The following is a 13,565-nucleotide window of genomic DNA, read 5'->3' as shown; positions in this document are numbered from 1 at the left end:
TTTTTTTTTTTTTTTTTTTTTTTTTTTTTTTTTTTTTTTTTTTTTTTGCAGTCAACTCCAACCTCACAGTATAATAACTTGTAAATATTTAAAGAAAACTGAAAGAAGAATTTGTGATTCGGTGATTAGTCGCAAGAAGGATGGGTGTGGTGGAAGATGCAGTCTTTAAGTATTTTTCTTATTATATTTTTATCTATTTGCTAATCTTTATTGGTTTTTTGGTGTTCCATTGTAACAGATTGGCATGTTCTGTTACAGTGGATTGACTCCCGAACAGGTCGACCGTTTGACAAATGAATATCACATTTACATGACTCGAAATGGCCGCATAAGGTAATTTTATAAATGAATTAGACACATGCATTGGATTGATAATCGTTTTTTTTTTAAATTTTTTTAAATTTTAAATTTTAAATTTTTTTATTTTAATTAATTAATTAATATTATTATTATTATTATTTTGTCTTGGTTTGTAACGTTTTGCTTCTTCATAATTTCTTTGGTAAAATCAAATCCAAGTCAATTTTCAATTTTGCTAATTAGTTTTTTTAGTTTTCAAATTTTGGTTTAGTATTTGAAAAATGTTGGACTTTGTTTGATAACCATTTGAGTTTTTGATTTTTGAGAATTAAGCTTATAAATGCGGCAATCATATATTGGTTTTTTTTCATAATTCAAGGTAAATTTTGAACATTAAAAAAAAAAAAAAAAGTAGTTTTTAGAAATGTGTTTTTGTTTTTAAAATTTAGTTAAGAATTCAAACGTTTACTTAGAAAGAAGATGAAAACTGCATTTAACAATTTGTGAGAACAAACACAATTTTCAAAAATAAAAAATCTAATGGTTATCTAACTTAAGCTTAGTTTTTAGTTTTTAGCTTTTTTTGTTAAAGTGAAAGTGGAAGTGGTATTTACGGTCTTAATTTTCAAAAAATAGAGAACCAAAAAATAAAGTGAGTTGGTTTGATTATGTCTTTCATTTTTAGTTTCATGTGTTTGAATATAATGTTTATTCGTTTCTTCATTTTTTTTTTCGTGAAAAAAAATAGAACTAAACCCACGGCCGTCGAGTTTGACTTCTATTAAGTCTACCGACAGCTACTTCTGAAAATAGGTTTAAAGAACTTTTAAACAGGAAAAATGGGGCGGCGTTAGTTTATGTTTTGGGCTCCTCATTATTTAACAAACACTACTAAAATATCTTTATTTTATTATCTACCTTCTAATTTATGTTTTCAAAATCGCAGCAAAATGCTCAAATTTTAGAAACTTAAAGATATGATTTCAAATGTTCTTTTATCTTAAAAATGGAAATCAGAATAAATAAATGAGAAAACCCGTCTAAGTTTCAAAAACGGAGAACTAAAAACGATGTATTAAAATGGGGGCACAAGTGGTCTGTTTGCTCACGAAATTAGTGTCTAAACAGTATGGCAGGTGTTACAAGCGGGAACGTATCATATCTGGCAAACGCCATTCATGAGGTGACAAAATCTGCTTGATTGCGACTCACAAATTTTGTTCGCTACGACACTACAGGGGAGTCTCTGCTTGGTGAATAAGAAGGTACTACAATCCTTCCATCTTCCTTTTCTATCTGGGGAAGGGAGGGCAGCCACACAGATTAAACATTGATTTTTGTCCTCGTAATTCATGTTAATTTTGGATTTCCAAGTTTTTGAGTATGATAATGTCAGTTTGGATAGTCAAATTGGTCAGAATATACCTTAATTTTCCATTGCCTGCTAAATAATTAAATAATTGATCCATTTGCTTTTCTTATATGACTTTATGGAGGGTTTCGTAGACATATTAGGGTCTTCGAGTTCAGTTTCCATCATCTGTCACGCTTTTCATTTTTCAATTTCTGATGGCCTTTTCATGTTAAATATTGTTCTATTTTTAGTTCATATGAATTCGAACTGAAGATCGTCGGATGCCATTAGGGGTCTCGATTCCTAATGTTTCTTTTTTCGTTTGTGTTAAGATTTTCTATTTTTTAAAATTTAAAACCAAATGTATTTGATGATTTCTCGATTCCTAATGTTTCTTTTTTCGTTTGTGTAAAGATTTTCTATTTTTTAAAATTTAAAACCAAATGTATTTGATGATTACTTCTAGGAAGATTTATCAATGAGTCATCTCTTTTAATGCATTTCCACGCATCTAACCTACTTTTCTCTTTCTAAATTCACGTTTCTAAATATTTCTTTAAATCTTCTTTTTCCTCTAACGTTTACTCTCTAAAAGTTCTTCCTCTATTACTCTATAGTCGTTGGATTGATTTTCCAAGTGCTTAAAAGTTTAGTTTAATGTTTGTCTGGATTGAGTATATAAGTGTTTAAAAACTTATTTAATATCACATCAAAACCTGCTTTAATCATTCAAAATAAATTTAATTTCTGTTGGATTAATTTTCTAAGTTCTTAACATGTGTTTAAAAACCTTATGCACTTGGAAGGTCGATCTAAATAGAATCTTAATGTTTGATTTTATTATCTAAATACATATTTTATATAATCAAAATGGATTTTAAATATGAAATGCATATTTTAAAGTAATTTTTAAAATGACGTGATTTAAACGATTTCAAAATCACTCAAACCATACCCTTAATCTTCTTTTTTGAGATATAACCTAGCATTTTCTCTCTTTTTCCTCTTTATAAAAACAAATAATAATACTGGCAAAAATTAGTCTTACTTTAAAAGATTATTTTTTAAAGAACGCAAAATCCTCAGTTTTCCGTTAATAAGAGATAAACAAGTGCTTCCTTTATTAAAAATGTAGATCAAAATATGTTTTCTCAACGATCTTAATTATTTAAAAGTAAAATTTATTTTATTATTTTTTATATTGGAGTGCGAAAACTTTGGAGAGAGAAAATATAGGAGTGAGAAAAAGGTAGGAGAAATAAAAGATGCATCAGACCGAAAATGGAAAGAACGTGCGAGGATGCGAGGAGTAAAAAAGTAAAATTGAATGCAAAAATATATATATATATATATATATATATATATATATTTTTTTTTGAATATTTTGCATCTCAATCTCAACTTTGCAATTTTAAAACCATTTTCAAAATAAAAAAAATTCATAAAATTGGCAGGCTATTAATGTTTTATTTTAAAACTGACAACCTAAAACTAGAAATCGAAATCAAAATCAAAATGGCAATCCAACAAATCTAATCTCAACTTTGCAGATTTAAAACCATTTTCAAAATAAAAAATTCATAAAATTGGTAGGCTATTAATGTTTATTTTAAAAGTGAAAACCTAAAACTAGAAATCGAATTCAAAATCAAAATGCCAATCCAACAAATCTAATCTCAACTTTGCAATTTTCAAAATAAAAAATTCATAAAATTGGACAGGATATTAAAGATTTATTTTAAAAGTGAAAACCTAAAACTAAAAATCAAAATCTAAATCAAAATGGCAATCCAACAAATCTAGATATTTTAAATTTTGGGATATATAAAATCTCAAAGATTTTGAAAAATTCCATGCCTTGAGAAGAGAAGAGGATACTAGACTGGAGACGTATTTTTAAACCCAAATTTTTGGTGAAAAAGGGCCAAATGAAAAACAAAAAAATTTAAAAATCCAAAATCTAAATCCACTCCTTGCTTAACCGAACTAACCTACTGCAAATTTTCGTTAGTGAGATAGATGGGATGATGACGAACCTTGAAGAATAGAATGGAAGTGGCAAATTACTAACGCAAATGTCAAGGCCGTCAACTTTCTTGGCATATTATTGGCTCATCGGGAGATCCCCACAGTCATTTGATTGCTTTTCTTCTCTGCCTGCAAAGTAAAACAATGCCATTTCTTTTTCCTCTTTTCCCCCCCTCCGGCAACAAATCTACAGTCAAAAAGCTTAAAAATGATACACACTTATATATGATTATAAGCTTCCATACTAAAATAAATACAAACAAAGGGCATAATTTTAAGACACGGCGATTATTAGCTACGTGTATTACAATCTATAATAAGCTACTTGAGCTCGTAATGGGATTTTGTATCCCCTGATACCTAGCAAGGCGTGATACAATACAAATACCATTTATATACTCCTAGCTATCTATAATTTGTGCGGTAAAAATAATGTACATACGTACCAAATATTATATGTTATCATATCAGCAAATGTTAAAGTAATTGATATTTTACCACTTCCGCGATGGCGCTGGATGGCCCCGTATGTATAATTTTCCAGAATGGTTGGATTTTCAGAGACGCAGACCTCTCAAGCTACTTTTGATAAAGACGAACTTAGTCCTTTCATGGCCTCGAGTTAATGTTTGTACCTGCTTGATGAGGTAACGCTAGTCCAGTCTGCCGCCGGACATGCTCTGGTATGAGCCTCTTTATCAATTCAGGTGATGCTCCGGAAAGCTGAAAAATAAATTTAATTATGGAAAATTAATCGACGAAAATATCTAGGAGAAATGAATTATATATATTAATCTTAGATGCAGCTAGATGGAAAGGCTAAATCTACTGCTGAAAAAAAAAACGTAAACGAATTATAGACATACTTCCTGTTTAAAATTGAAGAGTGGGGGCAACGGACGACCATTGGGGAGGCGGGCATTAGGCTCCCGAAGTTCATGAAAGAAGGGATGCGCACATGCTTCAAGCTGCCCATGGTGAATTAAAGTTGGTCAGAAATAACAAACTAAATTACATGATGTAATAATGTACAGATCAAAATGGTAGAAAATTGGAGAATTCAGCCCATTGCATGTCCAAAGATTCGTAAAGTTTCTGGATATAGGTATTATAATATATTACTAGATTATAGATATCAACAGTAGAGTATGAAAAGTTTGAACTCACTGCAGTGGACCGGAGGCCGGGAGAATATTGAAGAACCCTTGAAGCAAGGTCAATAGCTTCGGGTGGCATTCGTTTGTGAAAGACCTAAATGGGATTTACGTAAATGTATTAATTATAGGAGCAGAGAAAATTGCAGAGAGAGACAAATCAATCACAAATGGATCCATTTGGACAAAAATTTATGGACGAGTGATATATATTCAAAATAGGACCGCGTGAATAGTTTGACAGAACCTTGAACATGCACGTGCTAATAAAATACCTTGTGCCACGGATGGGCTTTGATCTGAGGAAACCTAAAATCTGTATAATTTGGATTCATGCATCGAATTTCTTCTCGAGTTGGAGTGCCAAGAACCTGGAAGTTGGTAAAAGGAAAATTAAGTTACAACAATCATACCTTCATGGCCGTGAGAAATATGTTTAGTGAACCAGAAATTAGGCTTCACCTTGATTATCTCAACCAGTTGATCTACGGCACTTTCCCCAGGAAACAATGGCTACAAGGAGATAAGAAATTAAATTGAATGAATTTCATAACCTCTCTGTCATAGATAGTAATAATCAGAAACTGCCACAAGATATCAACCTGGCCTAGAAGCAGCTCGGCAAGAACACAGCCAGCAGACCATATGTCGATGGACGTAGAGTACTCTGTTGCACCAAATATGAGCTCTGGAGCTCGATAGTAACGGGAGCATATGTAAGCGATGTTTGCTTCACCTTTAACCTGATGACAAAAATATTATAATAAAGATATTGTGGACATAAAATGGTAAATAAAATAAAGAGAAATAAATTAATCGTGAACCAATTGTCAATACTATTACTTGAATGCTCAACATAATAAGCAAATCTGGAAATCAGATGCCATAATTTCAGACCACTTTCTGAGTAACTACGCATCCAGAAATCATACCGAAAAGCACCCTTGAGAAAATATTCATTTTTTGCTCACAAACGAAATCATTTGGCTAATTTGATAACCTACATCTTCACCAAAATAAAATCATTTCTTTTTCAACAGTAGGGTCTTCATCAACGACCATTAAACTTAGAGTAGCCTCGTTCAACATGTAAAGATATAGGATAGAAATAGCGAAAGCTATACCAGGACTTTTGCGCTTCCAAAATCACAAAGCTTGACCTGATGCGTGAGAGGATCAACCTGCAAAGTTTATTCTACATTAGAAGGAAACTTCAACTAACATGCAAATTGTAAGGGGCTAATCTATTAGAAAACGTGCTAAACTATTTTTTAGCTCACAAATAATAAGAGACGAATAGGTTATATACCAAAATATTATGAGGCTTTACATCGCGGTGACAAACTCCAGGAACAGTGTGTATATAAGCTAGTCCCCTGAAGATCTAATAAACACATAAATTTAGATTAAAAAATGAAGAATGGAAAGGACAAAGAAAAAATGTTGAATAGTCTATGGGAGTGTGAGTTCATACTTGATAAGTATAAAGTTTCACATAGATGAGTGGCATCCTCTGGTTCATATTGCAGTAGTGCTTCAGTACCCGATACATAGTCTCGGGAACGTATTCCATGACCAGATTTAAGAAAAGTTCATCCTTACTAGTTGTAGAAAAAAAACAATGCTTCAAGGAAACAACATTTGGATGATCCATCAAGCGCATTAACTGCAGCTCACGATTCTTATAACGTCTGTCCTGCAAGACTTTCTTTATTGCAACAGTCTCCCCAGTTTCCAAGCATTTAGCCTAACAAAAGTAATAAAAAAATAGAACAAATGAAAGGACAGGAAAGGAAAGGAAATTTCATTAGATGTTTTATTAGTTTTTTTATATACCTGGAAAACAATTCCAAACGATCCGGAACCAACAACACGTTCCGCCATGTAGCTAATAGTCTAAAGCAATGTGAAAATCAAGGAAACAAAAGTAAACAGTTTAGCCACTCAAAATATTGGAGAACAATAAAATGCTAGAAGTGTGTCTGGGCACCAAGTGTAAGTCTTGGTCGTCGTACAAGAAGCAAAAAATGACCAACCAAAATTTTATTATAATACCTAAGTTGATAAAAATGGAGCTAATAATCGAAATTGAAACACTCTATAGATCCGTATGTGAATAGCAGTAAGTTGAGTAAAAAATTAAATTATAACCTGTTTTGGCTCGCCATTTTCCCCTCCAATAGTAGTGGAGATTATGTGACCAGTTACTGCATCCTTACTTTCTACAATAGTCGATGACATTTCCTGCAATTTCGTAGCGATAAACAACAAAAGATGAGTTAAGTGCCTAAGCAATAAGGATGACCAGCATTTGAACACTTGGAAAATAACACCTCAAAACTTGAATGGATATTAGGAACCGTTGAAAGGCGTTAATAAAAACCAAAAGACATCAACAGTGCCTCTCGATATATATTTATTTTTTTAATCAGAGACTGACTATTTCGCTGATCATATTTCGTATCAGGTCTCTATTTTTCAGTGAAATGATTTGTTGCCAAGGATTTGGAACTATCCGCGATGTTAGTATTAGGAATGTTTGTCAATATTAGGATGTGTTAGGAAAGCTATGAAAAGAGAAAAGCAAGTTCAAAATGAAAAAAATAAATCGACGTCTTCAAAAATAGAATAATGAAAAGTATAGAGAATCAAGTATCATCAACATTCTCAAGCAAACTGCAAGCGTTTAGAACACAAGAAACCAAAAGTTAAAGCTTCAAATAGTTGAAATATTAACTACCGAACTGTACCTGAACGCAAAAATCAAGTGAAACAGTACTCAAACAAGTTCATGATCGAACGCAGCCTAACTAAGTAACTGCAGGTCGTGTTAGATTGAGATTTCATTATAACAGTACAAACTCGAGGAACGGAAAGAGAACGAAGCACCTTCAGTGACTAAGGAAGACAAAATTTGAAAGAAAAAAATACGCAAGCAAATCTGTACGCGGTTTTGGACAACGAACATTTACTGTTCTTCGACGAGATCAAGAGAAACAAAAGGAGCAAACAAGATAAATGAGCGATTTATTTACTCTTAATTTTAGCAGTTTAACTAAAAGAACCTAAGCGGAGAAGATTAAGCTCGTAATCAGGATCGTGATCTCGGCCAAACGTTCCGAAATGGAAGAATGCAGCACCAATAGCATACAGTTTCGAATAGATATAAAAGTAGTTCAAGAAACAAAATCTCTCCGATCGCAAACTCAGTCAGAAAACAGACCACAAGATCATCAGTCGAAATGCTCCGATCAGAAACCATAAGCATTATAAAACCAGCAAGATCGCTTACGAATTCTTCAGAGGCGAACAAAAAACACGAGATCGCTTACGATTCATGAACTGTCGCGAGACAAACCACAACAGACACGAAAACGAACAAGATAGAAAAAACAACTCGAAACAAAATAATGAAAGCAAAAATCACCTTATCGAAGTCCATTCCAGAATCAGAGTGTAGCCTGAAGAGATTCAGAGGATCATTCCAAAGCCAAGGCCGTCGCCGCAGAAACTCCGGTAGCCGACGGTGAATAGCAGAGCACTAAGAATCAGGAGACAATGCGAGAGTGAGAGAAGATTGAGCCATCGCCATTTCGATTTCTACATAGAATTTCGCGGGCTGTTCATCGTCTTTCCACTACAGTGAAAAGAGAGAGAGAAAGCGGGAGAGAGTGACGAATGGTCCAGTCAGATGGCTTTATGGAATTGGTATCTTATAATCTTATCTACGTCCGGAGTCAATGCCGGTGGTTCAGTGTATGAGGCCACATGCTAACTCAGGTGGACCTGCCCCCGAAGAGACAGATTCCACAACCATCACATGATGTGGACCCCAATGATTCACCTTTTTAAAAGCAAAGTCTTTTTCACTTATTGTTATTGTTATCAAAATAGATTAACACATAATTATGATTTAATAAGTAAATAACATTATCTCCAAAAATTCAAAAATAAAACTATAAAAACTTTTGTTCAAGAGTAGAAAATATATCTTAAAAAAATAAAAAAATAAAAATATATATATATAAACGTGGAGTGGTAAGATTTGTTTGATGATAAAAGTCCCACCTCGGCTAATTTAGGGAACAATCGTGAGTTTATAATCAAGGAATACTCTCTTCATTGGTACGAAGCCTTTTGGGAAACCCCAAAGCAAAGCCATGAAAGTTTATATTCAAAGAGGACAATATCATACCATTGTGGAGAGTCGTGTTCGTCTAATATGGTATCGTAACCATGCCCTAAACTTAGTCGTGCCAATAGATTGGTAAATCCTCAAATTTCGAACAAAGGACTCTATGCCTTAAACAATTAAAGAGAGGTGTTGGATGATGAAAGTCCTACGTTGGCTAATTTTAGATTTAAAATTTGAAACAATTTAGCATTATCATTTTTTACTTAACTATTTACCATAATCATTAGTGTCCCCTTTTTCACTATGAAATGTAACATTTAAATGACTTTGTGTAAATAAAAGATAGATAAATATATATTTTATAAGAATTAATGAAAAGTTTAAATTACTTTTTATATAAAATTACAGAGCGAAGCACGAGTCCAACAGTTAAAATATAATTTAAACCAATTTATAAGAGTTTAATTCAGACTAGAAGTTCTTTATTTAAAGTCGTCAAAGATTCACCCGCGCGCAGCAACCTAAAAAGGCGCCAAAAGAATTTGTGCAGAAACTATGGGCCGAAAGGCAAATTTTGAAAAGGCTAGCCTTCAAAAATTTTTAATTTCATAGTTTTTCAATTTCAAGAAATACTTCATTTTCCTCTCTAACTAACGTGAGATATCATAGAGCCCAGCGTCCACGTTAGCACATTGCTTAGTGACCAGCACTGATACTATTGTAATGACCCAAGCTCATCGCTGATATATATTGTCTGTTTTGGCTCGTTACGTATCCTCGTTAGTCTCATAGTTTTAAAATTCTCTGTATTGTTCCAATTTTATCGGATTTCTCTGATTGATTATTAAATTAAAAAAATAATAATAATAAAGAGGGACCAAGGACTATAAAGCAAAATTAAATTTCATTGAAGGGCATTAATCCTTTGAAAGGAGGAAACAACTAATTTCATCCTATAGTAAAAGCATCTTTCTTATTTTGTATATTGTTTTTAGTTCTTAATTAATAATTAATTAAGATTAATTAATTAACCACCCTGCAATTTAGTCTAATCTCACTGGCGGCTCCAGCTGGAGGACCGAGATTCCCCATCTTGATCATGGCGCTAACAAAATCCGCTCTAAAGGTTGCGGGACTCGTACTGTAAGTCCGAACCAACGCGTCTTGTGAGCCGCCGTTGAACAGTACTTGGTCCGAATGAAACAGCCCGCGCTTGTTCGTCAGGTCTACGAAATACTTGTTGTCGAACATATTGTTGGTCGAGTCGAGAGGGGCTAAGTTTGTGTCACCGCCCGAGAACGGACAGTTGGCTTGCCGTTGGGTGGCGAAGGCGGGATCGATATTGGTCTCGTTGTAGATTCGAGTTCGGAAGAATTGACATTTAGCCACGCCTATGGTGTGACCACCCGAGAGGGCTGTCATGTCACGAGCATTGAGCCCTTGGGCAGCAAACATCGAGATGAGCGTCGAGAGGTCGGAGCCTGGCCCTGGAAGGTTGCTGTTTGCTCCACTCTCGCTTGCAGTCCTCGAGTCCTTTCGTCCGAGTGGTACAGCCCAACTCGGCCCTCCGAGCTGTAAATTAAAATATTTAATAGTGAGTTTACAATGAATAATATACAAAAATGTATGATCTTTGCATATAAAATAATCATGCAGGAAAAATTCAACAACGAATTAAATAATTCAAATAATACGATTAATTAAATTACGTGGAAAAAAAATATTAAAATATTCCACGTATATAGACAAAGGAAAAGGTTAACATGTTTTTTAAAATATTTTTACAACTTACTATAATAAATTATATAAATAAAATAAAATAAAATAAAATAAAAACCATGATCTTACGTAGAAGGGTTTTACGTAAGATTACAGCTAATAATTAAAAGAAATTAAAAAAAAAAGGTCAAAATTACCAAAGCGACCCCATCGCGAGTAGCGAGAGCAAGAATATCAGCACAGGAAACGGTGGCTTTACAAGCAGCTTCGACCTGAGTTTTAATATCGTCAATCACTTCAAATCCTCTAGCTGAGTTTCTATTTGGAAATGCATTTTTTTCGCTTGTAAATGTTGAACTATCATCGAGCAATATAGAACCATCGCAACCCTGCATTAAAAGATGGATTAAGAATCTATTTTGAAGTATTTTGTTATGATTAAGATGTTTTTTTTGTATCGTACATTTACGAAGCAGTCGTGGAAGAACAAGCGAAGGATTGAAGCTGCGAGACGTTTTTCTCTGTTAACGGCTTTGATCATACCCGAACGAACGATTCCTTCGAGTCGGGGACAGGTTTTGGCGTAGAAGCTGGGCGAGAGCTGAGCATTGGCGGAGAAGGCGAAAAGGGAAAGAGCAATGAAAAGATGAGAAATAATGGATGCCATTAGAAGAAGTAGAAGAAGGTTGGAGTGTGAGGGTTTGGTTTGCAGTCGAATTATTTATAGACGAGAAATATTGGATTTATTATTATTATTTATTTATTTAAATTTAAAAAAAAAAAAAAAAAAAAAAAGGAAATAAAAATGGTGAGGCATGTGAGAAAGACGTGGGTTTGTGAGGGAATAAAATTCAAAGTTTGCTGCTGCTAATAAAACGCGGTTCTCCACTTAGCTGAATTGTTTGGTTGTGCGGGCAAGCTGCAGGGCAAGAGAGAATCTTTCAATCACGGGGAAGCCAAGAATATCAGTATCAGCCAAGGGAACCAGCTTGAATGTTGACTTATATTTTATTTTTTTATTTTTAACAAAATCAAAGTTTGGCATGAGGAAACCCTAATCTACCTATATTTTTCGTCAACTCCAAAAATATAAATTATTTTGAATATATATATTATTATTCGGGCATATAAATTTAGCCCGAGTCTAAATGGATTCTATCAATTAGTTAAATACCCAAAAATCGGATTGCATTTCACAGCTGAAATACATGAATATGATAAACCAAAAAATTTATGGTTCTTATTGGCAAAGCCACTTTGCGACCCACTCTCACTAAAAATCACACCTCCAAGTCAAATCGGTGCATGTTTTGTTGCACGGAGGCGTTATACTAGGTGCACCCTAAGTGGCTTTATTTATGTAGAGGTTAGTATTGTTATGTGCTCCTCCTTGCTCACTGACTTTAGAATCTGAAAGTGACATTTGGATGTTTGTCGTAACATATTGGTTCGGAAGGTTAGCGGAGTCTAGGGTTATGGATGAATTTAGTCAACAAAAATCCAACTCAATCAATATCAACAACATGTCGTGACCAGTTAGGCTCGGTTGATTTTGCAGAGAAGAAAGTAGGTTTCGGGGGTTCATTGATTAGTAAACCTCCAATACTGGTAAAGTTGTGATTCTGGTCGTCCGTCTCCAATTTACCAATAGATAAGATCTTTGAGATCGACCACCCAACTGGGTTAGTTTGACTATTTCTTTCTATTGAAAAAGAGTCAATGTCTCGAATCACTGGTTCGACTTATTAAAATTTAAAACCAGATATCACTTTTTTATTTCTTAGCATGATTTTGACATTAATATTTGAAATTAACATATTTTCTTTATAATACAAGAAGAGTTAATATAATCCCAAGTGGCAAAAATACTTTTGGTAATGTTTAAAATGATTGGAGCAGCTGTCTTGAACGAACTTTGCTAGTTAGTCCCTCCATTTATGTCAAATCATTTTTAGTCTATCGATTTCGGTGTAATTATAAAACAGGCTATTTTCCTTTTTTTTTAATTTAATTTTTTTTTTCGCATTTACCAATATTCTATTCACATTTTCTCAAAAACCTACCACAAAAGGATATTGTTTAATGTGGATCCACGTGTACAAATTAAGAATAATAATAATAAATTTATTTAGGATTAGAGAATGATTAGCCCCGGACAATTGTGTGGAGAGAGAGAGTGGGTTTAATGGGGTTAGTTACTTGTGCTGACTTGTTTCATGCAAAACAACAAATTAAGTATCAAAAAAAGGGGCATTTACGAAATATATAGGGACAAATGAACAGCCCTTATCTCAAACATTAGGCCAATTTGGATTATTATTCTTATTTTTGTCGTAAGCTTTTATAATTTAAATCCGTAAAAAATTTATTGGATATAAAATTAAAAATATTTTTTAGAATTTTATTAATGTCAGTTTACTGGTTAGGATTAAATTTATAATTTAACCTGTAACTAAATTTTTATTAATTTATTAATTTTGTGTAATGAATAAGATAATCAATTATTGATTGTTAAAACAATCGTACCTAATTTCACTAATTATTGTGAATTAGTTAGAGGATAACTATTGAGTTCTTTTTTAAATTGGGTTATTTGGTTTATCTTGTAATTTAAATATTTTTTTAAGAGAATTTTGTTTTTAATCATAGCATCCTATGTTTGGTTCTCTAAAAATATTTTAATTATTAATTTCATTTGTTGGACTGATTATAAAAAATCAATTTATTTACATTATTTTTTATCAATTATTTTAATTTAACGTGATTTTTAAAGTTAATTTTGAACTCGTTTAATTATTTCTATTTTTTTTGGTCCCACACTCTATTTTTTTTTTTTTTTTTTTTTTTTTTTTTTTTTTTTTTTTTTTTTTTTTTT

The 13,565-nt window shown here is 32.9% G+C and overlaps 3 protein-coding genes across 4 annotated transcripts in view; 1 reads left to right on the top strand and 2 right to left on the bottom strand.

Moving 5' to 3' along the window:
* The window catches only part of LOC111454891 (aspartate aminotransferase, mitochondrial), a 6,918-nt gene extending 5,111 nt beyond the window's left edge, over positions 1 to 1,807 (top strand). Inside the window, exons 9-10 of the mRNA XM_023096357.1 lie at positions 239 to 333; positions 1,429 to 1,807. Coding sequence (XP_022952125.1) covers positions 239 to 333; positions 1,429 to 1,501 — 168 coding nt within the window. The 3' untranslated portion in view covers positions 1,502 to 1,807. The remainder of the gene's footprint in view (positions 1 to 238; positions 334 to 1,428) is intronic.
* Positions 1,808 to 3,806: 1,999 nt separating this feature from the next.
* On the bottom strand, positions 3,807 to 8,536 carry LOC111454893 (shaggy-related protein kinase zeta-like). 2 transcript variants are annotated; one of them, XR_002712516.1, is made up of 13 exons: positions 8,264 to 8,536; positions 6,988 to 7,080; positions 6,673 to 6,732; positions 6,311 to 6,583; positions 6,146 to 6,220; positions 5,961 to 6,017; positions 5,439 to 5,579; positions 5,299 to 5,349; positions 5,112 to 5,207; positions 4,850 to 4,933; positions 4,549 to 4,650; positions 4,181 to 4,405; positions 3,807 to 3,869 (listed from the first exon to the last, which is right to left on the bottom strand). XR_002712516.1 is itself a non-coding variant. In XM_023096358.1 (12 exons), exons 1-12 carry the CDS (start codon positions 8,276 to 8,278, stop codon positions 4,292 to 4,294), a joined length of 1,161 nt encoding a protein of 386 aa, XP_022952126.1. In that variant the 5' UTR covers positions 8,279 to 8,536; the 3' UTR covers positions 3,897 to 4,291. The 2 variants fall into 2 exon arrangements, 1 of the variants encoding a protein (XP_022952126.1); XM_023096358.1 differs by lacking the exon at positions 3,807 to 3,869 and having other exon boundaries at positions 3,897 to 4,405.
* Positions 8,537 to 9,905: 1,369 nt separating this feature from the next.
* On the bottom strand, positions 9,906 to 11,380 carry LOC111454908 (peroxidase P7-like). The gene is made up of 3 exons (XM_023096377.1): positions 11,154 to 11,380; positions 10,888 to 11,079; positions 9,906 to 10,543 (listed from the first exon to the last, which is right to left on the bottom strand). Exons 1-3 carry the CDS (start codon positions 11,355 to 11,357, stop codon positions 9,995 to 9,997), a joined length of 945 nt encoding a protein of 314 aa, XP_022952145.1. The 5' UTR covers positions 11,358 to 11,380; the 3' UTR covers positions 9,906 to 9,994.
* Between the last annotated feature and the right edge of the window lie 2,185 nt (positions 11,381 to 13,565).

This window comes from Cucurbita moschata, unplaced genomic scaffold (genome assembly GCF_002738365.1).
Source record: "Cucurbita moschata cultivar Rifu unplaced genomic scaffold, Cmos_1.0 Cmo_Scf00017, whole genome shotgun sequence".
Taxonomy (NCBI): domain Eukaryota; kingdom Viridiplantae; phylum Streptophyta; class Magnoliopsida; order Cucurbitales; family Cucurbitaceae; genus Cucurbita; species Cucurbita moschata.
The sequence above is the reverse complement of the archived record's forward strand: the minus strand, read 5'-3'. Positions and strand labels throughout refer to the sequence as shown.

Excerpts from the sequence above, each read along its gene's own strand:
- LOC111454908 (XM_023096377.1), bottom strand. The coding sequence starts at position 11,357 with ATGGCATCCATTATTTCTCATCTTTTCATTGCTCTTTCCCTTTTCGCC. Across the intron at positions 11,080-11,153 it reads TCCACGACTGCTTCGTAAAT|GGTTGCGATGGTTCTATATT; the intron begins GTACGATACAAA and ends CTTTTAATGCAG. Across the intron at positions 10,544-10,887 it reads CTCGCGATGGGGTCGCTTTG|CTCGGAGGGCCGAGTTGGGC; the intron begins GTAATTTTGACC and ends TTTAATTTACAG.
- LOC111454893 (XM_023096358.1), bottom strand. Across the intron at positions 5,350-5,438 it reads CCGAGCTGCTTCTAGGCCAG|CCATTGTTTCCTGGGGAAAG; the intron begins GTTGATATCTTG and ends ATCTCCTTGTAG. Across the intron at positions 4,651-4,849 it reads CCGGCCTCCGGTCCACTGCA|CTTGAAGCATGTGCGCATCC; the intron begins GTGAGTTCAAAC and ends CACCATGGGCAG.